We start from the raw sequence: 26539 nt of genomic DNA, 5'->3' as shown, positions 1-26539 counted from the left end.
ATGGCTATGGAGGCTATGGATATGGACAGCAGGGATTCGGAGGATATGGCTATTAGTTCCTTTGTTATTGCATTGAAGCTTTTGTGAAGTGTTTGTTATGGATAATCAAACCATCCCTCGTTTGGATAAGGAACACTATTCTCGAAGGAGACACAAAAACAAGGAGTGAAATCATGGACTTTGTGAGTGATTTACGTGATGCTACACTAGATGCTGCGAGTGCCATTGGATTTGCAGCAAAAGAAGTTGGAGTGAAATTGTCGTCCTATACTGAGGAACTTGGAGATCAGATGCATATTATCGGTAGTAATGTCGGACATGAACTTTCGCTTGTTGCAGGAGACCTTGGGAGCTCAGTTGGTAATTTCGCAGGAAAAGTGGGTCATAGCGTGTCATCTATTTTGGCAAAAGCATTTAATGACTTTGTTAGACTTGTTGCTGCTTGTGAAACACATGAAGTAAGAAGTCTTCGAGGATCATTTATAAGTTTAGGAAGAAGATATTGTGATTCAAGCTGAACTATCACATCTCAAGAAACGATTTAAGGAGAAGGATTTGAAAGGTGTAAGTAGGAATCTGCGTATGCGAGCATAGAATGACCTTCGTGAAGCCCTTGTTCGTATGGTTTATTGCGAGATGCTCGGATATGAAGCTCCTTTTGGCTACCTGAAAGCAATTGAGGTAAGGAGTATTCTGAGGTTGTCAGAATAGCTTTGTTCAGACCCGAACATCATTAACAAGAAAGCTGGATATATTACTGCAGCCCTCTGTATTCCTCCTGAACATGAATTCCGTTTTATGATCGTAAATCGTCTTCAAATGGATCTTCAGAGCAAAAACTATTTGGAAGTGTCAACAGCTCTGATTGCAACCAGTCAACTATTGACAAAAGATATGATTCCTGCGTTAGTTCATCTTGTATATCAGGCCCTTCAGCACAAAGAGTAGGAGTCAATGGATCTATTGATTATAGAGCTACTGTACTATGTAAAGCGATCATGGTGTTACAGCGATTCCATCAACTGGATCCTGATAGTGTTGGAGAGATGAGTAGTGAACTCCGTCGACTTCTTGAATCATACAACGTCACTGTAGTGTTTTCATGTATCTCAGTATTGCATGATTTTGTGATTGTTGGATTATTGTAAAGGATTCATTATAGGCTGATCCAAATGAATACAAAGACCTTGTTCCATTCTTCTCTGATATGTTGCTTCGGATAGTAAATAATCAGTTTGATACTAATTATGACTTTGATACTCTTCCTGCTCCTTGGATGCAAATGAAGATTATTCGAGTATTTGATAGTCGATGCATTGAGTTTAGATTCTTGCTGCCTTAGGTCAGAATGATCAAGCTTCTTCGGAAGCGATGTATGTGTCCATCTTGAGTGCTATGCGTCGTGCTGATCGTGTATTTCCACATCATCTGGCATGTGCAATCTCTGCAGACTGTGTTAAGGCGATCATTCATATTTATCCTAATGAGGACTTGTTAGAAGAAGCTGCTTGTATCATTGATCGAATGGTGAATAGTCGTGATAGTAATTTGAAGTACTTGGGTTTGATGTGTATGGCTGAGATGATCCAAGTATGTAATATGGAGTGATATGAATGATAGGACTATCCTCAGTATGTTGTCCGACTTCAGATGGTTGTATTGAATAGTCTTGAGAGTGAGGATATAACGATTCGTACTTCAGTAATGAAAAAAGACCTTTATGATTGATAGACACTTCGAATCTTGCATCGTATGTGTAACAGCCAGAACGTTGATATTATTGTGAAACGATTCTTGGCTGCATTGAGTTCAACATATGATCAGTTCCAACGTCAGGCTTTGGTTGACTATATCTGTGAAGTCGCTGAGAGGTAAATTGAAAGTTAAGAATGAGAATTAGATTTGCTCCTGATCCTGCTTGGTACATCAATACAATGACTGAAGTTTTTGCATTTGGAGGCAAACAAGTGAAGCCAGAGGTTGAAAACAATCTAATTAAAATGCTTTCAGAGAGTCAGGGTGATCCTGCAGTGGATCGAGAACTCCGATGTTTAGCAATCTCTCAACTCTATCCGTTAATTCGTGATATGCTGGCTCCTGAGAATTTAGTACGAGTAGCCACTTGGATCTTTGGTGAGTATGGCCATCTATCTAAAGACCCTTCATTAGCAGAGATTGTGGATGCATTAGCAGCTATCTGGCATCGTCCTGCCTTAAGTATTGAGACGAAGTCATATTTGTTGTCAGCCTTCATGAAGATATCAGCTCAAACCCAGACCATTCCAACTATTGCCTCAGTGATGGTACGAGAATGTGTGCGGAGTCACGATACGGAACTGGTACAGCAAGCTATGGAGTTCCGAGAGATGTGCAAGTCGGGAGCGGATGTGTTTTTGGCGGCAATTCCAACCAAGGCAGAACCATCTCTTTTCATTGACTCGGAGTTACATTTCCTTGATAGTTATGTGATGCAAGGTCGATTGAGTGGTATGAAGGACTATGAGGAACACGATCTGAGTGATGAGGAAGATACTGGTTTGAAGACGGATGCATATGAAGCTCCTCCTGAGCCTGTTCCTGTTCATGTTCCTGCTGCGGAACGTAAGGCCGAATTGAAGGAGGATGGGTTCTTGGATTTCTCCAATATCAGTGGTTCTTTTGGACTGCAGCCTGCGGCTCCTATCACCGAACCCAATCCAGCCGCCGCTGCCCTGTTTGGTGAAACGACATCTTCTCCTGCTACTGACCTCTTCAGTGGTATGGAATCGACGGGATCTGATTTGTTTGGAGGAATGGAAGTCAATGAGAAGAGTGTGGAGGAGCCATCCAAGGTGGAACAGAGTAGTGAGGACAAGGCGAGAGTGAAGGAGGCTGCTGCACTCTTTGGTGGAATTGCTCCTTCTATGCCCAAGAAAACGAAGAAACCTGCCTTTTCTCCTGTTGCTCCTGCCAATGCATTGTTTTCGGCTCCTGCTCCAGTAGCTAATTCTGTTCCTGCTTCGGCTCCTGCTCCAGTAGCTAATCCTGTTTCTGCTCCAGTAGCTACTCCCGCTTCTACTACTCCTGAGGTAGATCTGTTCAGTGGTATGAATTCGAGCACAGGAGGTGATATGTTTGAATTGGTGAATCTAGCTTCACCTGTACCTGTCGAACAGCCAATTGATATGCTTCAATGTACCTTAAGTTCTACTTACAAGATCTTCCAGAAGGATCCTTCAGGTCCACTCAGTCTCCTCACACAGGATGCTTATCTCCACGTCGCCTGGTATCCAATCTATCGAGTCCTTCTTAGTTATTTCTCTTATCTGTAGGATGGATCTCTCGTTATCTGTATATTCCTGAAGAGTGATGCAGACCTCCACAATGTGACTGTTCAAACTACTCTCACAGAAGGCTTGACTGTGAAGTATGTGGCAGAACCCAAGGCGAAGATTGAAGCAAAGGAGTTGCATTGGGATTCGATTGCAAAAAGAGAACAGATGACTGTGTTGGGAAGCATTAATTTCCAGAAGCCAACTCCAAGTTCGGATCTGTCTGTAAAGGGAACAGTAAGCTATCAATTGGTGGATGGTAATGCCACAAATTCACTCGATTTTGTGATTCCCTTCAATTTTGTGGAAATGATCCGTGAAACACCGATGACAACATCTGAATACTTTGCGTTGTGGAATAAGACAAAAGCGGAACAGAAGACGGAGATTAAGTCAACTCTTCGTAACACAAATCTTTTTGCTGACAAGGTGAATAAGACATTCCATGTAGCAACAATTGATATAAATGAGTCATGTATGCGAATGAAAGGAAATGACATGTAGCTCGTACCTCCTTGTTTGCTGGCAAAGTTGCAGGAACTACTTCATGTTGTTTAATGGAAGTGAATATGACAGGTACTGGTTGTACTATCTTCTTCAAGGCGCCTTCGGCTGTACTATGTCGTCTTCTTGTGGATGCAGCAAAGGTATTTAATCAGAACTGATAGTCTGTTTGTTTAGAACACGCCTTTGGCATAATGACTAATCCCATAGTTCCATCATCCAAACGGCAGAAGAAGGACAAAGACGATATTCCATTGTCGTCGGTTTTGGAGTGGTTTGATACCACTATGAAGCCGTCGACAATGATCTGTCGCGAAAAGGAAAAAGAAGTACTAAATATCTTTAGAAGGAATAGAGAATAGGAAATCACGGAATTCATTGATGGATGTTTGAAAGAACAAAAGGGAGGGTCAATCTATATTTGTGGATCACCTGGAATTGGAAAGTCCTTACTGATAAGCAAGTTATTGGATGAAATAAAGAAAAAGAAGGGTGTATGGATTATTCAAGGTGATGATATGTAGAGAGGAATAAAGGAAGTTTATATCAATGCAATGACTGTTCAGAAGAATCAGGTATCGATAGGAATTGATTCTGATCATAGGATATATACTCATTATTGGCAGAATCCTTATTGGATGAGAAAATGGTATGGGAAAAAGCAAAGCAGGCGTTAGAGGATATGTTACTAAAGAAAACAAGGAAACGATCACCAATGTGATAATGAACCCTGTATTTTTTTATGTTTAGGATCATTTGTATTGATGAGATTGATCATTTGTTAACGAAAGAACGGTCAATCGTCTATGACATGTTTGAATGGCCTTACATAAGTTCTCATATTATTATTGTTATTGGTATTGCTAATAGTGTCGATTTGGTTGAAAGAAGTCTTCCTCTCTTAAAGATCGGTCGGAGTAGGGCTAGATATTGGATTTAATGTAGATAAGAAGCCAAAAACAATTGTATTTCCGTCTTACACAGTAGATGATCTCTCCAAGATCATCCAGCAACGATGTGCTCTGTGCAATGAAGCACTTAATACTTCTCTTGTGTTATTTAGTCCTACAGCAGTTGAGTTATGTGCAAAGAAAGTGGTAATAGATTATCCTTGTTTTGAATTCTAGGCAGAAATGGGAGATGCTCGTCGTCTTCTTGATATCTGCAAATCTGTACTTCAACTTGTTTTTGATAGTGGTGTGGTGATTCCTACCATTTCTGTTCAAGTACCCCAAATGTCCAAGGTTCTTTTCCAATTTTTTCGAAGTAGTGAGCTTTCTCAGGTCTCAGAGTTGCCTCGTCTTGTTCAGGTTCTGCTGGCATGTTTGTGTGGTATGGTGAAAGAAATGGAAGAACGGTCTAAGAATCCTCAACTAAAGAAGACGTTCAAAGCGATCACTGGGACATCTCTTCGATCAGTTTATTTGCAAGTTCAGAAGAACATGATTGGTGGTTCAAGACCAAGTGTCACAGACTTTGGAATCCTCTTTGATCAACTAGTTCATAATGGTTTCTGTAAAGTAGTCCAATCTAAACGCCTTAAGCCAATGGATCGTCCAGTAACATTGACATTGAAAGTTCATCGTAGATCTTAATGCTATCATCTACAGAGGATCTCATTGCCCTTTTAAGTAAAGACAGTGATCTGTTAAATGTAGTGAATAGATCTAAGGTTTGTTGTTATGCTGTCGCCTTATAGAGTAGGATTTTATGGTTTCTTGTGTTTGTGATAATCAAATGGTCAAACAAAACCACGGGAATTCAACAAATAGGAATAGAGTCTTTCATACATTCAGAAAGATGCTAGGACGTACCCTGTTATTCAAAAGGTCCATCTGTATCAATACCTGAAGAATTGTAACATTAAGCGAAAGGAGTATCAAGTCAGTCGTTAAATGCACTGAAGCGGAAATTTGAAGATGTTGAACGGAATTCCCAACCCTATATGGAGAAGTAAGCGAATCCTGGAATCTCGTGAATAGAATGAGTACAAACCTGAAAACTGTGAAAGAAAAGAGTGTAGTTGGGTTTAATGCACTTTGTGTCTGGATTTCCGATGTGATCAACAAAACCACAGGATATGATCAAATAACGGAAATAGAGAAACATGTAAATGAATCTGAAAGGAAATTTGAATATACGACCAAGCAACTAAGAGAACTCAATGCAGAATACTTGGTAAGTAGTGATTAGGATGAATTGATATGTAGAATCATGAGCAACAAGTAATGGATTTGCAGTTAGAACGTTCTGAACTGTTGATGAAACCTAAACGAACTGCCGAAGAGAATAAAAGGCTAGCAGAACTAGTAGCAAATGAGAATGAGTGGGAGATGCCATTAGAAAATGTAAGAAAAGAGTACTTTGAGTAGGTAAAGAGAAGCAGAATGAGTGGTAGTCTCTTTGAATTACAGAAGCGTCAGCTGGAAGAGTATAAGGATGATATTTACAAACGATATTACGAGGAGAGAGCTTGGGAACAGAAGATTCGAAGACTTGGACAGTATTCGTATATTGCAATGTTGGGACTGAATCTACTCATGTTTTTCTATACACGGTATGACAGAAAACGGATTCGTCAGAACTTGGAATATACGATTGATACAAATGTAGTCAAGAAATCTATTATTAATGTATAGAATGCTCTTTCAAAGCAAATTGCTGAAATTAAGCAATCACAACAGGAGGTAAGAAAGAGAAGTTGGTAACAGGTAGATTTACGAAGAGAACAAATTGCTGTTAACGGGAGTTCATAATAGTATTCACAATCTAGGAGATACATCCGATATCGAAACGAAGAGTGAAGCAGTAGCTGTCGATGCATCGAGTTTGGAAGAACAAAAACAAACAGTTCTGGAAGTATCGAAATATCTGACTGAAGTAAAACCAGCTCTACAGAGAACAGAAGATAGTACAACAGTAGGAGTGAATGAGGAGATGAAGAGTAGGTGGCACTTCATTCTTCAGAAGACCGAGTCCAGACAAATGCTATTATTTATGTACTAAGTAGCATCGCAACTTTTGCAATTATGAGTCTAATGACACATTAAGTCCCTTTAGAATGTGTTTACTACAAACAATATCTATATTACAGCAGCATAGTACAGTTAGTCAGTCTCTCCATAGGAGGAAGGAATCAATCCAAGTGTGTTCTTGACAGGTTGTTTTGGTTTCACAGTAACTTTTACACCCACTTTCGCTTCTTCTTTCACTTCAGGTTTCTTGAAAACTCCAAAATCTACTCCATTACGAATGCATTGTCGCATCGTGTGATCACGAGAAGGATTTGATTCGCCAAAAATGCTTCCAGTACGAGTATTAAATTCCCGGAGTTTTGAATCAACCTCTGCTTTTGTCTTCTTATGGAACAACACAGATTTGCTTGAACGAATATCACTTTTACTTGTCGGAAGCAGTTTGATCCCCAACCCTGCATTTTGTGCTTTCTCTTCACGTTTCTTCTCCGCTTTTCGCATAACACGCAACTTGCCTCGAACAAGGCGATTCAACGAGTCTTCGTCCTCGTAAATACGGTCTTGAATCTCTCGGATTCCATCCAGAGCAGGAACAGCCTTTTGAAAGTTCATGGCATCTACTTCCTTATTCTCTAAGGATCGAATCGCATCCGTTCGCATTAGGGCCTGTTCCTTCTCGTCAAATTCCCTTGTTCCAATATCCTTCACATCAAAAGTCTCCACTTTCCTTCGTAGACCACTAACGAACTCATAGTCACGATTCTGAGGATCAGTCTTGATAATAAACCTCTGTCCACAGAGATGACAGTTCATCTGGAACTCGAACACATCCGAAGAGAAATAAGTACCACACTTCTTCTTCTCAGCATTAAATCGAACTCCCCTGGCAATATGTTCGTTACATCCTTCACACCACACATTAACGGGCATTTCGAAACGAACGATCACAATGCCTAAATGAAGCTTTCTAGCACGGGCTCCTAGTGGATGTGACTACATTATTACGCTATTAAACACCATAGACTTACATGATGGAATTTGTCCTTACTACCCTTCGAGGGACTCCACTCAGGAGGATAATAGTAGCCATCAGCTTGAACAGCAGCTAATGATGACATGATAAACTAAGTATGATAAAAAGAAGTCAGTAGTGATCAACACCAAAGAAGGATTGATACAAAGTATGCAAGAGGATTCCTATGAAAAGGGAATACTCCAGAAAAAGGTTCGGTTTTTGTCCATACCCAAACAAATCACTGCTTGTAAAGTAAGTATTATCAAATAGATCAATGGGAAACTGCAGTGGTAAGGAGAAAGTAAGATTACTAGGCTGTAATGAGAACTAGGGAAATGCGATCGACATTCCTGTTACAGAAGAAGAACCAGTAGAGGCTCTTCCTGATGCATACAAAATTGTACTAATAGGAGATCGTGCTGTAGGGAAATCCAGGTAGGTAGTGGATATATGGTTTTAATAGATAGTATTGTGAAGAGATTTACCGAAAATAGCTTTTCGGCTGCACATGCTTTGACAATCGGTACAGCCTTTGCATCGAAAGATATGTCTCTCCAACGAGAAGATGGTGAAACTATCAATGTGAAGTAAATTGGTTTTCGAGTGCATTAATGCCTAGACTTCATATCTGGGATACAGCAGGTGAAGAACAATATCGCTCGATGACTCGCTACTTCTTGCGAGAAGCAGTGATTGGACTTGTTGTTTACGATGTTACAGATCCTAAATCAGCAAGTAATATGGATGAGTGGATCAATTGTCTTCTTGAAGAAAGTCCGGATTGTCAGATCATTGTAGTTGGAAATAAAATCGACTCAACAAATCGTAAGGTGGATGCAGAGAACATTCGGAAGTATGCTACTGCAAATCAATTTGAAATGCTTGAATGTTCTGCAAAAAGTGGAGAGAACATCTTTGAAGTATTCTGCAAGGCTGCTGTAATCGCGTACAAGCAGCGTAATTCTTATAATGGTTCTGTGAAAGTGACGCATATTATGTAGTTTGTTTGTTCAGCCAAACAACTTATAAACGAAACTGGAATCGTTCGTGCCACTCCATCAAGTCCTCTAGTATTGAGTCATCTTCAATTTCTTCGGGGAATTCTTCCAAACAGAAGTCAATAAAATAAACACAGTATTCAATAGCCCTATTCATTGTAATGAAATCTTGATTTGATTTGTAAAGTTGTTTGTATCTACATACCAAACGTCTTTCAAACCTTACATATCTGTTCTTGTAATACCCAAGGCCAATGTCACATACTCTTTGATACATCGTAATGACTCCGCCCATGCAGTACTTAGTGCAACTACTTCATCATAATCAAAAGAAGAAAAGGCTAGAATCAGAAACCACAGGTAAACCAACCATTCTCGGTATCCACACTTTCTCCCACTTCTTTCATTACTGAACACACAATCTGGATACAGATAAATAAAGTATTCAAACTGTTTGATATTTCACTCCGATCTTTATCCTTTGTTGCTGATTCACCATCTAACGTCCATCCTATCATCCAATAATACCTGTCTCGTACACGCTCACAACATCTTTGTATAAATAATCGAGTTGAACTCGAATTTCAATACTGCTTGTCTTCATCAACAGATAGATCAGTTTGGAGTCCGATAAGGCACACTCCTTTTCAGGGACACCCAAATCCTTCGAAGCTTGAAGAGGCAAGGAAAGCCACCGGAATTGAAGTACGTTCACAACAGACCAAAGAAACTCAAATACAAAGATACGGGATTCTGCAGGAGTTTTGTAGATAAAACAACGAGCAATAAGCCAGTGAGAGAAGAAGAGAATTTGATGTTCAGCATGTTTATTCGCTGGAACACCCAACTGTTGAGGAAGTGAATGGGACATCAGGATAGAAGAAAGAGAAGGAAGAAGGGAGTACATATAGAGAGCAGGAGCCATACAAGCAATTCTACAGTAACATCCTAAATCGATACAATACTTGGATAAAGAGACGAGAATGAGAGGAAGGGAAGCCTCTGAAGAGTAGGACTGAATCAAAAGGTTGATGAACGCGATATACTGTTTCAAGAGTAACTCTATCTTTGATTCGCTATGCTTCTCTTTCGATTCTTTCTTTGATTCGCTATGCTTCTCTTTCGATTCTTTCTTTGATTCAAGGTACTTCTCCTGTAGTTCAACAGTAACTTCATTCACTAAGGTGCTACATGACGACAAAAGAGACAGAATCACAATGTGATTACAGATAATCTAGATTCAAACAATCAAATCTGATTATACAGGACGTAAAGTAGTATTGTTCCAAAGAGAAGAGAGAATATGAAGAAGATCGGTTCGCTGTTGTAAGTCTTTCGATTCCTTCAACACTTGAAGCAACGGAACGATCAGTTGAACAATCTTGACTTGAAGCTCAGGTATGTCACAGAAACTATAATCCCAAACAATTTGTATTCCAACTTTAGAATAAATGACAATGCGACACAACAATAGGACGAGTCATACGCATCTTGAATCGGTGTTTTCATCATTTTCTCAAGAAATGGAAGACCCACAGCATTGAAAATTGCACTAGCTAAAAATAAAGGTCAATAAAAGCGAAAGCACCATTCTCTTGATTTCGCTTGATTACAGTAGGGTCGGTGCTCTATTCAATAAGAGTAGTTCCAGTTATCCATACGTCAATCGGTTTCAAGTGTCTTGAAGCCAAGAGCATTCCAGCAATCTTCTGTTCATCTCCTTCACTCCGAAGAAGCTTCAGACATGAGTTCAATGGAGAATTCGGTTCCGATACTTCTTCCATCTGCAATTCTAAAACAAACAGAAAACGCTAGAAACCAACTAAAAGAGAAGCAACGGATCATAAAGTGGATCATTCGCATTTTTGCTACTCGTAATGCAAAATCAAAAGCCTTACAAAGGACCGAAGAACAGATCTTGGGTATCAGGTACTTCGCTAAAACTCCTTGTTCGAGAAAAGAACATCTGCGAATCCTCACAGCTGTCCATGAAAGAAGGAAAGCGAGAGAAAGAAGTGGCACCTCCAGGATTTTCATATAGAACACTCTTTGGAGAATCCATTTCTCCATTGTGACCTACTGCAGAGCCTACGAAATGAAAGACATAAGGAATTCACACAATCGACCGAGAAGGTCTGTTGTGACTCGATTGTAGGAAGAGTATCCTGTGTCGACTCAGTAGATTTCGGTTGGGATTGAGCCATCTTTTGTTTCTGAAGTTCTTCCACCTACAGATCACCATCTTATTGTGTGTCATACACGTTCTTTCAATAGACGAAGAGTCTCTTTCTTTCGCTCCAATTTGCGTTTCAGATCATCGAGTTCTTTCTTAGCACCTACAAATTATACAGACGACAAAATCAAACGAATTGAATTAAATCCTTGTTCCTTTCCTGCCCATTGATAGCCACCTTTTGTTTTTACGACAAAGTTGATTCCGCTCAACACACTAAGAGCATCTCCAACACGACGGCGAATGTTTACCGTCAACGAGTCAGGCCTTGGTCTGACATTCCCCATAATTCGTTTTGCTACTTCCGTTGTTGTCATTTGTTTTCCGCACTTCATGCACTCCATAACCATCTTGGTATACTCTTGAATTGTTGTTACTTTCTCCGCATTACCATCTTTATTACCAGAGTAATTGACCTCAAACAAATCACTTGTATCCGATAGTGATGGATCTTCATCATTCCCATGTGCAACAGGAGATATCATGGATATGGGGGAATCTGGCCCTGACGCTCTGGAATCTGGTTGCATGGATACTTGTAAGTAATTGCTTTCTGATTCCAAGCAAGGAAGTTCAATAGAATGAAAACGATTCATGTTTTCTGTCTAGAGAATAGTGAGATTTAGTGTTGGTTATGTCTGTATTAATAATATATAGTTATTATATGCTGTATGAATTTAATTATTAGGTACCTTTTAAATCGGGTCATTTTCCATTCCCGCGATAACGAGAAGTAGGAGAAATAGACCGCCACTATGCAACAAATGGGGAATCACTCTCCAATTAGATACGATAATGATCTCTGTACTTGCTTCACACTATGCTGAAGAACAGAATTCAATACGTACTGGCTACCCTAAAGCCAACTAGTGTGATATGTTATAGTCTCAAAGAATTAGTCACCACATACTCTCAACAAACAATCCAAAGTACTACAAATGCGTTAACACATTTAGTGCTTCACTGAAGCGACAGCCTTCTGAGCAGCGTCTCCTAAATCGTTGGCAGGAATAATGTTGAGTCCAGAACTCTGGAGGATCTCCTTACCCTTGGCGACATTGGTTCCCTCCAGACGCACAACGAGAGGAATATCCAACTTGGCCTCACGAACAGCCTCCACGATACCCTGAGCAACCACATCACAACGCATGATTCCTCCAAAGATATTGATCAGAATACTCTTCACATGCTTATCAGAACGGAGAATACGCAGAGCCTCTGAAATCTGTTCCTTCTTGGCATTACCACCCACATCCAGGAAGTTAGCGGCAGATCCACCGAAATAGTTGATGGTATCCATAGTAGCCATAGCCAGACCAGCACCATTCACCATACAACCAATATCACCATCCAGACCGATGTAGTTAAGATCAGCCAGAGAAGCACGGACATCACGAGGATCCTCCTGGGTCTACGCATTACTTCTGTCTTCCTCTCTCACCTTATCACGAAGAATGAAGATGTCCTTCTGACGGAATGCAGCATCCTTATCGAATGACAGCTTAGCATCCATACAACACACCACCTTCTCATCAGTAGGAGTTTCAATCACGCCCAGAGGGTTAATCTCCACCATGGTGCAATCGCACTTATCAAACACTGAATACAGAGCCTTCACATTGTTTACACAGTCCTGTACCAGATCACCCTCCAGACCCAGATCCTTCGCCAACTTCTGCAGCTGAGCATCGGTAGGTCCATTCTTCACACTCACAGGCACCTTGAACAGACACTCAGGGCACTTCTGAGCAACCTCTTCAATTCCCATACCTCCCTGGCTCCTAAACATCATTCTCAGACATCAATCTAACGTAGCAATAATGACAGGGCAACCCATAGCACGATCCAAGAGGATAGCAAGATAGAACTCCTTAAGAATCTTCACGGCACCACACACCATCACCTTGTTGCACATGATACCCTTAGCACCTGTCTGCTTGGTAATCAGCTTTCCACCAAGCATCTCATTAGCAATAGCCTCCACTTCCTCAGGACTACCCATCACAATCCATTACTGTACTTACGTCTTGGCAAGCTTCACTCCTCCCTGCATACCACTCTCCCAATGACCCTTTCCACGACCACCAGCAAGAACCTGGGCCTTCACAACAAATTTGCATCCAGGGACTACGAATCAGCTTTCCAAAGCAAAACGACGTACACTGATTCCAGAGTCTCTCAGCAATATCACGAGATCTCTCAGGTGAATAAGCAACCTCTCCAGACTGAGCTCTGCCTCCGTACCTACTCATCAGACAAAGAGACCAACAACTACTTCTGAATGAGCTGCTTGCTCTGCCATTCGTGGATGTTCAAGAATCTGACAGCTCCCACAGTCTTGGGGGCCATTCGCAGCATCTACACCAAATGACACTTCAAATCTTTTCTGTACAGAGCTGGTCAAAGCATTCGATGAAGCAGCAACGATTCCGCGTGTGAACATGACTATCTATTAACCGTTTGTGAACTAGAAGGTGGAAATGGTCGAAAAGGGAGAAACGTGGAAACGTCAGAAGCAATTCCTCAAGCAACTGCCATCTGCCTTTATCATTTTATGGAATATGCCGTGGAAAAGAATGACTGGATCCAAAGTCATAGATCTGAAAACAAACAGGCTGTTTCTGCAAGGATATGAGTCAACTTCAAACGTCACTGAGGAGGAAAGTGAATACCTAGACTCGTAAGAATGCTATTAACGGGTCCATCCACTCCTTCCTGGAGAGAGAGAGAAGTGAGAAGGTTATTGACTACTTCCGTTTGTTCGCTTTCACTGGAGTTGTCAGAGTTGTTTTTGTCTCCTTCTACTGTGCTTTCTTCTTCCTCCACGAAGTCATAACCTACACTTCTAAACAGCTAGAACGTATACCATTCAGAATATCGCAAACATTATCAAAATTCACATTCATACCTCTTGATCCATTTGGTTCCATTTCATTTTCAGTTGGAGAAACAACTGAATCAATTCCCTCAACATTAGATACCGCAGATAGGAATGATTTGAATGAATCCAGAACTTGGGTTCCAATCTCACTTCCATCCATATCCTCATCTACATCCTAATCTTGTTTCGGTCCTACTTAAAAACATGTTCTTGTCTTCTTCTCGCAAATTTCCCTCCTCTTCATGAAGAGCCACCTCAAGTTGTTGTTCTGTGATTTCAAGCCATTTCAAATCCTCTTCCACTTTCTCGGAGACTTGGTTCTCTACCGAGTTTTGAAGAAGAGAAGGAATCGAAGTAGTTAGGGCATCCAGATACTGTTGAAAGGTCTACTCATGATGTAACAACAGATATCCCACGCGATTATTCACCAGAGCCGTGACACATGTTTGACTTAAAGATGAGGGATTTCTAGTTGTTACTCTTACCATATTACTACTCTTTACAATATTGCAAACTCTCTGTCTCATTATTGATTATGGCTTCAGGACATTTCCACAGTAATGATCCAATTCGAATACGATTACCCAGGATCTTGGCTCGTTCGAAGCGAGTAGACTTTACATAGGTATCAAGAAGTGATGAGGCACCTGATTCCTTTCCTATGGTTGCACTGACAATTTCAGTAAAGAGAAGTTTGGGTAAGTGAATTGGTATCTAGTCTCATGAGAGATTTCGAACGTTACCATGTCCATAGAGGCTTCTACTACAGGTAGTTCTGCTAACGCTTCTGTTGCCTTTGAGACTTCTAATTCACTCGCATCCAATACAAGTCGACAAAAATAGCTTGGAAGCCACGGATACGTTTCCAAAAGGTTGGACCAAGATCGAGGAAGCCAGCCAGAACAATGATGAGTTGAAGACTGCATCAAGAGTTGTTGCGATTCTATTCGTTTGTTAATTGCAACTTCAATGTCTGAAGATACCGGTGTTGGAATGGAACAAAGAAGATGAAGACTCTAGGATCATGTCATTGAATCACCTCCTACTTCTTGGATCGTTGGACGAATCAAATTCGATGACTGCGGAATCACATGAAAATGGCCTTTCCAGAGGAAGAAGCGGTTCTTCATCACTTCTGGTTCCATCCAATCTGGAAGATGTTGGGCTGCCTCAATGAGCAGATAATCTCCATCACTATCTTTGAGTTGAATCTACTGTTGAGTCCCATAGTAATAGATACAGCTAGATTATCATATCGTTTTGATATTTCTAGTGCTAGATAGGCGACAACCCATTCATCTTCCACACTATCAGCAACATCCATATCTGCCTTCAAATAACTGTATTCAATTCCTTCTCTTGATTTCTCATCCACTCGAATAAGATAAAACCAATCCTTATTCCACAAATAGGAATGAGATAATGACTCCACCACCTCCATCAACTCTATCTTTAGTTGATTTAATAATCCATGAGAAGATTGAATCTACAAATAAGAGAATCTTTTAGCATGACACATCTCCCGAACCATTAATACAGAAAATGGAAACAACAAGAGAAGTGGAAAACGATTCTTGATCCATCGTATGTCAGATTACTTTTTCTGAAATGCCGGGTGTTATTGCATTAAAACGAAGTCGAAGTGCTGAACCCCAGGAAGACGTATTCATTTCGATGCCAGAGAAACGAGTGGCAACTCTTCGGGATATCGAAGATCATCTCGATCAGCTAGATTTGGATAGTACACAGATCAACAAAGAAAAAAGATTTAAGTAAGCGATTATTGGAGTCGTCCTTTGTAGATGTCACTTCAAACTCGTAGATAAGACTGTCAAAAAAGGTATTCAAAACTGGATTGATTCCAACCCTGTTTCGATGGGTTTTCCAGCTTGGAATGAGGAACCATCTAACACCATGCCAGGAACTACTGTGTCTTTTGATAAGACTCAAGCTGGGTACAGTGATGTAGATATACATTTTGATAACTGCATGTGTGATATTGGACGAGATGGTCGCTTGAAGGAATCTTCATATTTCACCTGTTTGAGTTTGATTGCTTCAGGAAAAGTTGATATTGACTATCGTTGTAAACAGGAATGCAACTATGAGTATTACACACTGTTGGGAATTATGATGGAAACAGATGATATGGAACGTGCTCTAGAGCTTTTGAAACTTGGGGCTGATGCTTCAATTGATTTATGCAATGGCCAGACTCCAGCTTCTATATTCTGGAAGAAATTCTCTTATTCTCATGAAAACCCAGAATTGTATTGTGAAGTATACAAACTAGTTAGTGAATCAGTGAAACGAGAAAGTCAGGAATCGGATGTTGGAGACGACTATGTATATGATGTTTACATGTGTGTTGAAAGGAATGAAATGAGTGAAGATGAGAATTGTCTAGTTTATGAAGATCTGGTGAAACAAGAGAATTGTTCGTTGTTATGCTATACTGATTTAATATATGATATGTAAGATGATGTATGGAATATTGAGAGGATAGAAAGGAGGAAGAAGAACCCAATAGTGATTCAGAAGACAGCAACGCAGAGGATTACTATGATCGAATATGTGATGCTTATGGATACGAAGAGAGTGAAGAAGATTATGAAGGAGATTATGAAGAAGATTGGGATAAAGAAGAGGAATGGGATGAGAATGAAGATGATTGGGGTGAAAGCGATGAATAGTCAATTCTTGTTTTTGATTAAACATTTGATCAGATATACTCTTGGCCAAAAGAGTTATCACTCTTCAAATTCAGAATCTACAAGCACAAATGTGTTGATTGGAGATCCATCATGCCTGAAGAAATGACTACTGATCTTTATTCCAGTTGCTTAAGAATCTCCTATGCTTTATTATGATCAACATAAACACACCTCTTCTGTAGGATATCGACCCAGTTGAAGCTTGGAGAAAACAAGTTTGTCATCAACATACATCTCGAACGCTTCATCATTTAAAAAGAGTTGAGTACAATAGAATCCCACCATACAGGTCATCAAGATTGCAGAACGATATGCTTTACAAAACTCAATAACCGAATAGAATGGAGACGAAATAGATGGAGATACCTACATGATACTCAAAAAGAATGCAATACACTTTGAAGAATGATAGATCCAAACAACATGATATACATGATCTTCTGGATCATTCGAGACATTCTCTATCCTATAAAACCAGAATACAATACACACCGCATTTAGACTTGTGTCCACATATTCTGTAATCTCTAAGTCTTCCAGTAGAGAGGAATTGTGTTGGCCAATTAGTTCCTTCAAATAGGAAGCTTGGTTGGCCATTTGTCATCCTCCACATAATTCAAATCGTATCTTCTTTGTCATTTCTATCTGTTACAATTCAACAGGTCAAATAACACGATAATTGGATAGGAATGCTATGACAGATATCGGGACTATTTTGGTTGTGTTAGATTGCACAACAATTACGCAAGATGACTGAAAATGATATAGAGTATAGAGTTGGAGGAATGGTGTGATGCATGTAGGATGGGAGATATATCTCCGAAACCTGTTGAGGGAGAAATCACAGTTCAACAATTCTTGAGTGAGGTGAAGAAGATTGAGAGTGGAATTCAACGGATTTGGTAGATTTCGACTGTTTTGGTCGTGAGTTGTAGTGATGTTGAAAAGAAACTCAGTGGTTATGCATATCAAGCGAACTTCTCGTTGGACAACATTCCATGTTCTTTAAGTTGTGGAGTTGTAACATGTAGCAAGTGATGTGGAGCAGATTACGGATAACACATCGAAGCTGATCAAATCGACGAAGGTTTTTTTTTACAAGAATTGTAGCTCATGTGTAGGCGCAGATTGATGCTCTGAAAGATCATATCAAGAATCACAAGGAGTCAATGAATGCAAGTGATTTAAAGTGAATCAAGTCATCATCAATGATTAATAGGATCGAAGAGAATTCGATTGACACCGCTGTTCGAAAGTTTGCTGATGCTGTTGCTAAGTATAATGCAACGCAAGTGGAATACGATAAGAATGTGAAAGCTCGTGTGAAAGGAGTTTTGAAGACGGTTCTGGATAAGCCTGATGAAGAAATTGACCAAGTGATCGAAAGTGGTCAGAGTATTGAAGCTATTCGTGGAGTAGATAATATGTTATTAATTCAATGTAGGCAATGATGGGAAATGTGAACACAACAATCAAGACAAATGTACGTCAAGTGGAGGAAACATACATGTCTGTACTGAATATCCAGCGTTCAATGGTTCAGTTGAATCAAATGTTTATGGATTTGGCATACATGGTAAATGAGCAGGGAGAGAGCATCGATCGTATCGAAATGAATGTAAGAAGTTGAAGAAGAATTCAACTATAGATATCAAATGCTCAAGCCCGTGTGAATGAAGCGAATAAGCACTTGGAAGATTCCATCAAAGAAGCAAAGAAGAATCGTAAGCGCAGATGTTGTGTTCTAATTATTGTGATTATCTGTGCTATTATCCTTGTTTCGTTAATTCCGTTTATTTGTTGTGTTTGTGAAGAAACTCAATCATTCGTATATTGACAGCAAATCACCACAACACTGAGCCATTTCCTTGGTTCTAGAGGTGATTCATAAAGGGAAAATGTACGAAACATCGAATAGTGTCCACCAATCTCGTTCAACAAGCGGATCTTGATGAAGCATTTGAAGCGCAAGATAGATTGATGAGATAGCAATAACAGCAATCTCATATTCTTCGCGGATGTGAAACAAATATGAGTCCAAAAGAAGTGACCAACCGCATTGGATGACCTCAATAGAGACTTTTAATGATTTACAGCAGTTCAAGAAATAGCAATATCTGCAACTTAATTAAGGAGAATTTGTATACGGGTGACGAGTTTCAACATCAAATACAAATGTCCGAAGAATAACTTGTTCACACTCTACAATACGCTCTTTAAGTTGATAATACCTACATAATAAAGAAACAGAAAAGTATCAACTCCTTCGTTAACTCAACATCAAACGAATTGCCTTCAGTTTCTTTCCAACAATTTAAGATGTCTCGGATTTTCCGAGTTTCATCGGCTACTTTAGTTGCCAAAAACAGGCATGCACTGATACTTTCTACTTGCCGAAAGCTTGAAAAGGGCCCATACTCTTTGAATTTATTATAATATGCTATGGCTGTAGCAATTGTCACTTGCGACAGTGCAAGTCGTACTCCAGTCATCTGCAATCTGTATAACTGTGGATCAATATTTTCCATGATGACAAGATGAAGGAGTGAAATAGATGTGAGGATAAGAATATGTTGTTGAAAAAGGGTAGTGAAAGAAATAAAACAAGAACGGTCATATCTAGTGGAAAGCGATCTAGGAAGCTAAGTCATTACGAGTTGAGTTAGTACCAGTGTGGGGGACCCGCTGAGAAGTCTCAATGCTGTTCTTTTCTCTTTTACTACTATCTTTCCTATTCCTATTATTTAATCGATGCAATGTAGAGAGAATGTGGTTATACGAATAGATATGAGGAGTTTGGATGGATATAGATGTTGATCATAGGAAGTGTAATTGATATTCCTATAATTTCGTTTATATTATTCGTAAACATTCTTTATAATTACTGAGTTGAAGCGATATGACCTTCATATTCACAACTACTATCCACTTACTTATTGAATTCTTTCATTTTCAACTTCAACCCACTTGAATATGACTTTTCAGACCAGTATCAGCTTCATAGAGGAGTATTATGGGTTGTTTGGAAGGATCCCCATTTCAGGTTTTATTGAGAATTGCCTAAAGTTATAAGTATGGAAGATGAAAAAAGATAGGCTCGTTAGTCTGATTTTCCAATTGATGGGACGGTAGAATTGATAACATCGAAACGAATCTCTGTATTTGACAGAAATCAAACAGTTTTCTCGATGGTTTCCTGCGACATTCAGATGATCAAAAAGATATTACGTTAAATTGAAAACGAATATGAGTAACTCTGATGTTAATCAACAAGCTGGTAACGTTCTTCCTGTGGTACAAGGACGCATGTTGTCTCAACCATCAACTGATGGTAATCCGGTTCTCCAGCAGGTCCCTGTTGCAGTAATGATGCCTATGAAGCAGGATGAACCTCAGGATGAAGATGAGTAGTCCTTCATTATATCATTCACTCTAGCCTTCCTCTTGGATTATCCATGGTCTTTGATGTTGCCCGTACGCTCCGTATTGTGTTCCTTATCTATGGTGTAGTAATTCTCTTCATCTGACTATAATAGTTTCTGGTTCTTATCCCTCTCGTTTGTAGCTTCTTCTTATATCGATTTTCAGGGTATCTGGTCCTAATTATCGAAACATGTTAGCCATAGATTCCTACTTCTACTGGCGCCATCATATGGGCAATACTCTTCTTTGTTGGTTATTCTTCTCTTGGAGATCTTGATATGTGCTGCTTTCATTTTGTATCTTTCTAACTCAATTCTCATATAGGTCTATGGAGTTCTTATCATTAATGTATACCTCCTTATAGTCTGTATCGTCGCCGTTATTGCTGTCTTGTTACTGTTTTCTAATCTCGGCGTTTCGTTGGCCTTCGTGACAGCAATTGGTTGGATAGGAGTGTTGGTGTTGGTGATAATGCTCTTGATTATTGTTGTTATTAATGGAATGATTAATTATAGGGATGGCCTTGTCTTGCATGCAAGAAGATCAACAATGGCATCCGTCAATACGGTCACATTCCAATGGATGAAATTGTCAGACACTACAGAATTTATCGTGCGAAGTGTCGCTGTGGATTCTCGGCAGTTTCCAAACAAATCATCGAGGATTTGTCGTAATTATGACAATTCATTATTTGTTTGATGAGAGGAAAGATACATTAGATATGTTATGATCGAAAGGTCTCACTATGGTTCAAGTGTTCCACTCCAAATATCATCCTCATATTGTTAAATGGTTCCTTCGTCATTCATGATATGAACAATACAAGAATAGCAACTTCTAATATGGTCATCATTGTCCCCAATTCTGTAATCTTCTGCTTTCAGTATCCATTTCTCCATTAGATATATCAAATAAATGGGTATCACAAGGTATGAAGAAGTCTTTAACTCTTTGAAATCAGTACAAAGGGAAATCTGCAAATGGATTCGTTTTGGTAATTATTATTTGTTAGTCAACAAATTCTCAAAGAGTATAAAGTCCATTTCTCATAATAGTTGGTATTGTGATCACAATGATATATGAGAAAGAGTATACCATAGTAGTTCGAATAGGGATTGTGTTTTCAGAAACAGGTCTGCATCTCCACTATTACAACAAAATGAGGATATCTATGGTTATTACTCCACAGTGACGACTAGAAAGATAGTAGTAAAAGAGAAAAGAACAGCCTCAGCGGGTCCCCCACACTGGTACTAACTCAACTCGTAATGACTTAGCTTCCTAGATCAGACGGGTTAGGGCGCTTTCCACTAGATATGACCGTTCTTATCTTTCTTCTTTCACTACCCTTTTTCAACAACACATTCTTATCCTCACATCATTACTCTATTTACCTATTTTATAGTTCTGATTAATTCTTTATCATGACAATAGGAAGGTCAGAATGAGTGATACTGATGTAGAAGAACAAACACCGTTGAATAAATGCTAAATCACTTTGAATTTCTAGAAATAGATTTGAGAACAACTCCTGAAGGACTATTAACTACTTTCAACTTCAATATACACACCTACTAAAGCGAAAAGAAGCACAAGAAAGAGTAGCTGAGCGTTGATATTTGTCATCATAGAACTGACTGTTGAAGTAGTAGTCATGTCCTCGTTTCTTTCCATAATGATGATTGTATGTATCTCTTCCTTGATGAAGCATTCTCACTGAATGAACTCTTATGGATCATACCTACCAGCCTTTGTAAGATCAATAAGAGTAATTTTGTTCGATATAGTGAAGAACAAGACATAGCTATCGATTTTTCTTCTTCCAATGACTGCATTTGCCATCTTGTCAATAGGATATGCTTTGGAGAAAATGAAAATGTCCTACATGGAATTAGATTGATAACACAAACTGCACTATTTCTATTCCTTAATCCATGTTTACAGGGAATGGAATAGAGAGATGTATTGAACGTAGATACTGAGGAGAAATTCAAATGAACATCACTCATATGAACATCAGCAACACGTCCAGCAATACAATACTATGACAAAAATAGGACCTATTTCTTACTGAAGATGAAATCACTTTTCGTTTCACATTGGATCGAATATTCATGAGAGCTTCAAATAGATTTGGGGAGAAGAGAATATCAGCATTTATATAACCATAGTTATCAGCGATATACAATCGTTTCCCCTGTTGAATCATGTCTCGAAGAAGAGGAAGTCCATATGGATTACGTTCATATTGAGTCACTACTTCAATCGATAAACGATTGCATATAGAGATGAGAAGAGGACTCTTTGTGAACATAAGAACATGAAAAGAAAAGTAACGTTGATATAGAGAGAGCATACGGAGTGTATTTGAGAGTTTCTTAGGAATAGTCTATGGTTGTGAAATTGATAAGAAGATACTTCGATGTTATCGGCAGAGATTATGAGACATAGGGATAAGTGACCAGTGATGGAAGAAGGCGGCTTTGGAGAGGTATGGAATACTGAAGTAGAAGGATGGATTGTTGTGTCATCACTTGCTGGTGTTGGGACAACAGTTGAACTGAATGGTGATGATGTTGGAAACGCTGATAATACACTTGAAGGCATCTGAGACGTGGTAGAACTAACAGAACGAACTAGGAAGGACGTATCGTTCTCGGCTGACAAAGTAGGGATGTCTGTTCCAGAAGACTTCAATATTGATTCTATTTCTACCAAATTATCGAGAAACTCTGTCTCGAGTTCATTATCCACAATTTGATGCACAGAGCGAGTAATCGAATCAGGTTCATAAAAGAAAGATTCAGATCGAACAACATAGGTTGTTTCTGGCTTGTCTAGCTGGTTAAAGACCTAGAGGAAATGATCATGTTCATTATTACAGTATTATGGGCATAAATGAAGAGTAGCAAGATGAGACACCAAATTACACGTACAAATGAGCCCATTTATCGATGATATGCCATGAAATCCCCACAATTTTTGTCACTCTCAGATGACACTTTTTATTGTTTTCGTTCAAAACTTCTAGGAATTGTCTGGTTACTGGGTCGATGGCAGAAACTGTAAATGGTGATTCCGATCTAGCACTTATTGTTCCAATTTATAGTTATGATTCCAAGACGTTTCAACTAGTAAAACGAGAGAATTCATCCGATTTAACAAAGATTGTTAGTCATGTGGGACTAAACAATGGTGTGTATACGATTGAAGATGCAGATGGTACCAAATTGGATACAGCAGTTCGTTCTGAAATGAATTATGCAAATCCAATGACTTCATCAGACGAAGCAGATCGAATTCCCAACTTTCTTGGAAATGCACATTCTCTTGTTAGCATCTTCACAGCTTTGTACGAGAATGGTGCCTTCTCTCATGTAAGCATTGAGACCATATTTCATCTAGATTATTCACAATGTGGATGGTTCCATTATTGTTGGAGACGAACTCAAAGATGATATCCTAAGTACGGAGTTTCAACGATCCATTATGAAGCTGAAGGGGTGAAATTGTGATTTGAGGATGATGTATAGTAAATCTACTCCAAAACTGCTGGATTCCACTCATGAGGGACAGATCATTCCTCGCACAATGTCGAAGCATCTACGAAAACTTCTGAAACAGATTCCGGTGTCTTCTGTTCATTCCACTTCTCCTATTATTGTCGCAGAAACTGGAGACTACAAATCAGTGGATACCATTAAACATGACTTGAACCCACGAAATCAGACCAAGTGTTGGGATCATTTGGCTGTGTGGTGTGTTGATGACAGTTTTGTATTTGTAGAATGATTGATTCATGAATAGTGCGTGGTTGAGACAGATTATCCTGTCGTATATTCTGATAATCATCTTCCCACTGCTATCCACATTCATGTTGGTGATAAATATGATTTTGAGTTATATAGGATGATGCAAAAGCTTTCACAGAAAGTGAAGCATTACATGTGTACTTGAATAGCTTGGTTGCTTCAGTGGCCCAAGTAGTGATATACAATATTGAAGATAACAGACCTAAATAGTTCCTATTTGTTATTCCAATAATATGTAGTATTTCGGTTGTCAAAACAGAGGATGTTATGATGTTACCAGAATTGAGTAACCGTGGTTATTCATCCACACTGGATTTGGGTGAGTTGCATTCAAAAATCACTTCCTTTTTGGAATTACTGTTAGAAGGATGTTCTGAATCAGGAACATACTGGATCTACAAACATGATGGAGATCCAACCGTCAGTGTAGTGAATTTAGAAAATCCAGAATTGTATGAAACAGTACCAAAAGAGGATCGATTACAACATGTCATTCGTTATAAATCATTACGAATGGAAGAGTGTCACAAGTACATAAACATCATTAATCAAAATCCATATTCTGATTCGAACAATACAACACAACAATTCTTGATAATTCAAGCAATTATCGTATTGCATGTACAGTGATTGAATAGACTTGATTAATATAGGAATTAATTGATTGTACTGAGAAGAAGCCTGTAGTTCATTATTATCGGAATCTCTTAATTGATGATTACTTGCAATTGGCAGAAAATCAAATTGATTTTTGCTATGCAAGTAATCAGGATCGAAAGCAATTACAAACATCAGATTTGGTTCTAACTCATCTCCAAAAGGCTTTGGATTTGTATCATACTGTCCTAATCCTCAGTACGAAAGAGATGGAATCTATCACAAAGACATCACTTCATCCAGAATCTGTGGTATCGCAAGTGGGAGAATATTCTCGTATTCAACATGAAGTGATCAAGAAGATTCAATTATACTTGAAACAATTGATACTATTCTGTGTAGGGATATGAACAGATTATGAATTGTAGCATAAGAAAGATGATTATTCCACAGTATTACGTGATCTCAATACATACATTCACTATTGTAAAAGTATTCCCAGTACACCTGAAGAAGAATCTGAAATGAATAATTTTGTTGGAGAAATGATATTATTTTGTGCTAAGAGTGGGAATTCTGTCAAATCATTGTCTCCAGAAATTAATCTTCTTTGGAGTCGTTATCAATCATTTCTTCAGGTACTAGATTTTGAGATGAATGAATTGAAGGGAAAAGGATCTGAATTGAATTATCTTCCTGATGATCATGTATATCAACTATTCCTTTGTTCATTATCATTCTTTTCTCCATCCTCAGTGAATTATGCTGGAATGTTAAATGAGATTGGTCGTTATTTGCAAGGAAAACAAATTTCATCAGCAATTGGTGTATATCAGAAATCGATCGAATTATTTGAATCAAACAATGATTATGTGAATTGTTGTCTTGTGATGTGTAATCTTGCCAAACTGATTCATCTAGTGGATCTCAATCGTGCGTATAACTGTCTGCTGTGGATGAATTCACATATTGACTCCATGTTAATGTCTTCTTGCAATCAGAAATTGAAACAAAGTGTATTGATTTCGCTCTCTATTCATGTAGACCCTTCTAGAGTTTGTAGATTGTCAGATTCAATTTGTCCGATCACGGATGGAAATTGAAAAGAGCAAATCAGGACCTTCTTCTTCCACTGTTGTATCCATGGACAAAATCAGGTGTATTTTGAACTATTGTATGAATGCATTGGACGTTGTTGTATGAATGAGTGGAATTGGTGATAATTGTAGCCTGATCATTCCAAACAGATCAAGGTGGAATTTCTGGTGATCGAATACAATCAGCTCACAAAATGTCAAAGACAGTCTGATCTTGAGCAATTGATCTCATATTCTATTGATGTCTTCCAGTTTCTCAAGTAGGAATGGATCCTGGAATCAACTTTAGAGAAACAGATGTGAATGAGGCAATTCAGACAGTCGAGTGGACAGCTGAGATTCTCATTCGATCACTGAATCAGCTGTAGAGAAGAATGTGCATGTTAATGAGTAGAGAGTTGACAATTAAGGAGCGTGTTCGGATTCTCCAGAATGTATTGTCACAACTTCTACTTTGTGGTCCTCTTTTCCTTAATACCAATTGCGATAGGAAGATTGCGATGTTTGCTGGATTGAAAAAGCAGTTCTTATCTGTGGAGATATATGGTTTTGATGAGAGGTAGATGATCATGAAACTGATGTTGATTGGAAAGAGTCTTCCAGTGGGAGAAACTCAAGCTTTTGTAGAGAAGCGCTGTCGCCGATGTATTAAAATCTTTAACAATGATGACTTTTACTACTTCTTTATTAACGTGGAAGAGGAAGTGGGTCCTTTGTTTGATGTACTTTTAAAATGTATCTGTTTGTTGTCAGACAACCCAACGATGGTATATAGATCTAGATATGAGTTATGCAAACCCCTATCTCATTCAACAGCGAGATTCAAAGGAGATTTGCAGTTTGGTTTTTATGGATTTCTGTCATTTCCAACCATTCTCACAAAGTGACACAGCATGCAGCTCTTTTTCAAGACTGTTACTGTAAGTGTGTTTGAAACATCTCTGTGAATTTTGAACCCTCTCTAACCTGATCTAGGGAA

At 39.0% G+C, this 26539-nt stretch overlaps 11 protein-coding genes across 11 annotated transcripts; 6 read left to right on the top strand and 5 right to left on the bottom strand.

Annotated features, from left to right (window-relative positions):
• Nucleotides 1–173: 173 nt before the first annotated feature.
• JH06_4020 (hypothetical protein) lies at nt 174–3815 on the top strand (the record flags this gene model as incomplete). The annotated part of the gene is given in 13 exon segments (XM_014670365.1): nt 174–303; nt 353–377; nt 389–458; nt 493–564; nt 595–681; nt 712–944; nt 974–1091; nt 1163–1297; nt 1327–1590; nt 1621–1701; nt 1732–1871; nt 1901–3281; nt 3312–3815. 13 exon segments carry the CDS (start codon nt 174–176, stop codon nt 3813–3815), a joined length of 3240 nt encoding a protein of 1079 aa, XP_014525851.1.
• Nucleotides 3816–3880: 65 nt separating this feature from the next.
• On the top strand, nt 3881–5410 carry JH06_4019 (cell division control protein 6-like protein; the record flags this gene model as incomplete). The annotated part of the gene is made up of 8 exons (XM_014670364.1): nt 3881–3958; nt 3980–4144; nt 4178–4309; nt 4340–4390; nt 4420–4532; nt 4566–4732; nt 4761–4912; nt 4943–5410. The coding sequence occupies 8 exons, from the start codon at nt 3881–3883 to the stop codon at nt 5408–5410; spliced, it is 1326 nt and encodes a 441-aa protein (XP_014525850.1).
• A 388-nt stretch (nt 5411–5798) lies between these two features.
• On the top strand, nt 5799–6865 carry JH06_4018 (hypothetical protein; the record flags this gene model as incomplete). Its single annotated transcript, XM_014670363.1, has 6 exons — nt 5799–5993; nt 6026–6163; nt 6188–6424; nt 6455–6502; nt 6531–6734; nt 6764–6865. The coding sequence occupies 6 exons, from the start codon at nt 5799–5801 to the stop codon at nt 6863–6865; spliced, it is 924 nt and encodes a 307-aa protein (XP_014525849.1).
• A 57-nt stretch (nt 6866–6922) lies between these two features.
• JH06_4017 (hypothetical protein) lies at nt 6923–7908 on the bottom strand (the record flags this gene model as incomplete). Its single annotated transcript, XM_014670362.1, has 2 exons — nt 6923–7783; nt 7819–7908. 2 exons carry the CDS (start codon nt 7906–7908, stop codon nt 6923–6925), a joined length of 951 nt encoding a protein of 316 aa, XP_014525848.1.
• A 171-nt stretch (nt 7909–8079) lies between these two features.
• JH06_4016 (GTP-binding protein RYH1) lies at nt 8080–8806 on the top strand (the record flags this gene model as incomplete). Its single annotated transcript, XM_014670361.1, has 4 exons — nt 8080–8106; nt 8137–8240; nt 8273–8392; nt 8425–8806. The coding sequence occupies 4 exons, from the start codon at nt 8080–8082 to the stop codon at nt 8804–8806; spliced, it is 633 nt and encodes a 210-aa protein (XP_014525847.1).
• A 2030-nt stretch (nt 8807–10836) lies between these two features.
• Nucleotides 10837–11521, bottom strand: JH06_4015 (transcription factor-like protein DPB; the record flags this gene model as incomplete). Its single annotated transcript, XM_014670360.1, has 3 exons — nt 10837–11031; nt 11063–11139; nt 11170–11521. 3 exons carry the CDS (start codon nt 11519–11521, stop codon nt 10837–10839), a joined length of 624 nt encoding a protein of 207 aa, XP_014525846.1.
• Nucleotides 11522–11988: 467 nt separating this feature from the next.
• JH06_5608 (succinyl- ligase) lies at nt 11989–13089 on the bottom strand (the record flags this gene model as incomplete). The annotated part of the gene is made up of 4 exons (XM_014670370.1): nt 11989–12447; nt 12478–12817; nt 12848–13030; nt 13061–13089. The coding sequence occupies 4 exons, from the start codon at nt 13087–13089 to the stop codon at nt 11989–11991; spliced, it is 1011 nt and encodes a 336-aa protein (XP_014525856.1).
• A 596-nt stretch (nt 13090–13685) lies between these two features.
• Nucleotides 13686–15358, bottom strand: JH06_4792 (hypothetical protein; the record flags this gene model as incomplete). Its single annotated transcript, XM_014670369.1, has 8 exons — nt 13686–13873; nt 13903–14085; nt 14114–14303; nt 14334–14385; nt 14414–14631; nt 14661–14933; nt 14964–15128; nt 15158–15358. 8 exons carry the CDS (start codon nt 15356–15358, stop codon nt 13686–13688), a joined length of 1470 nt encoding a protein of 489 aa, XP_014525855.1.
• A 167-nt stretch (nt 15359–15525) lies between these two features.
• Nucleotides 15526–16610, top strand: JH06_4791 (hypothetical protein; the record flags this gene model as incomplete). The annotated part of the gene is made up of 3 exons (XM_014670368.1): nt 15526–15689; nt 15720–16391; nt 16424–16610. The coding sequence occupies 3 exons, from the start codon at nt 15526–15528 to the stop codon at nt 16608–16610; spliced, it is 1023 nt and encodes a 340-aa protein (XP_014525854.1).
• A 177-nt stretch (nt 16611–16787) lies between these two features.
• Nucleotides 16788–17228, bottom strand: JH06_4790 (hypothetical protein; the record flags this gene model as incomplete). The annotated part of the gene is made up of 3 exons (XM_014670367.1): nt 16788–16997; nt 17027–17092; nt 17124–17228. 3 exons carry the CDS (start codon nt 17226–17228, stop codon nt 16788–16790), a joined length of 381 nt encoding a protein of 126 aa, XP_014525853.1.
• A 401-nt stretch (nt 17229–17629) lies between these two features.
• Nucleotides 17630–18468, top strand: JH06_4789 (epimorphin family; the record flags this gene model as incomplete). Its single annotated transcript, XM_014670366.1, is given in 6 exon segments — nt 17630–17648; nt 17663–17718; nt 17753–17820; nt 17851–18046; nt 18076–18249; nt 18280–18468. The coding sequence occupies 6 exon segments, from the start codon at nt 17630–17632 to the stop codon at nt 18466–18468; spliced, it is 702 nt and encodes a 233-aa protein (XP_014525852.1).
• Nucleotides 18469–26539: the final 8071 nt, after the last annotated feature.

This window comes from Blastocystis sp. subtype 4, assembly GCF_000743755.1.
Source record: "Blastocystis sp. subtype 4 strain WR1 chromosome Unknown seqid_0286, whole genome shotgun sequence".
Taxonomy (NCBI): Eukaryota; class Bigyra; order Opalinata; family Blastocystidae; genus Blastocystis; species Blastocystis sp. subtype 4.
Note: the sequence above shows the minus strand (reverse complement) of the source record. Positions and strands in the feature narration are given on the sequence as shown.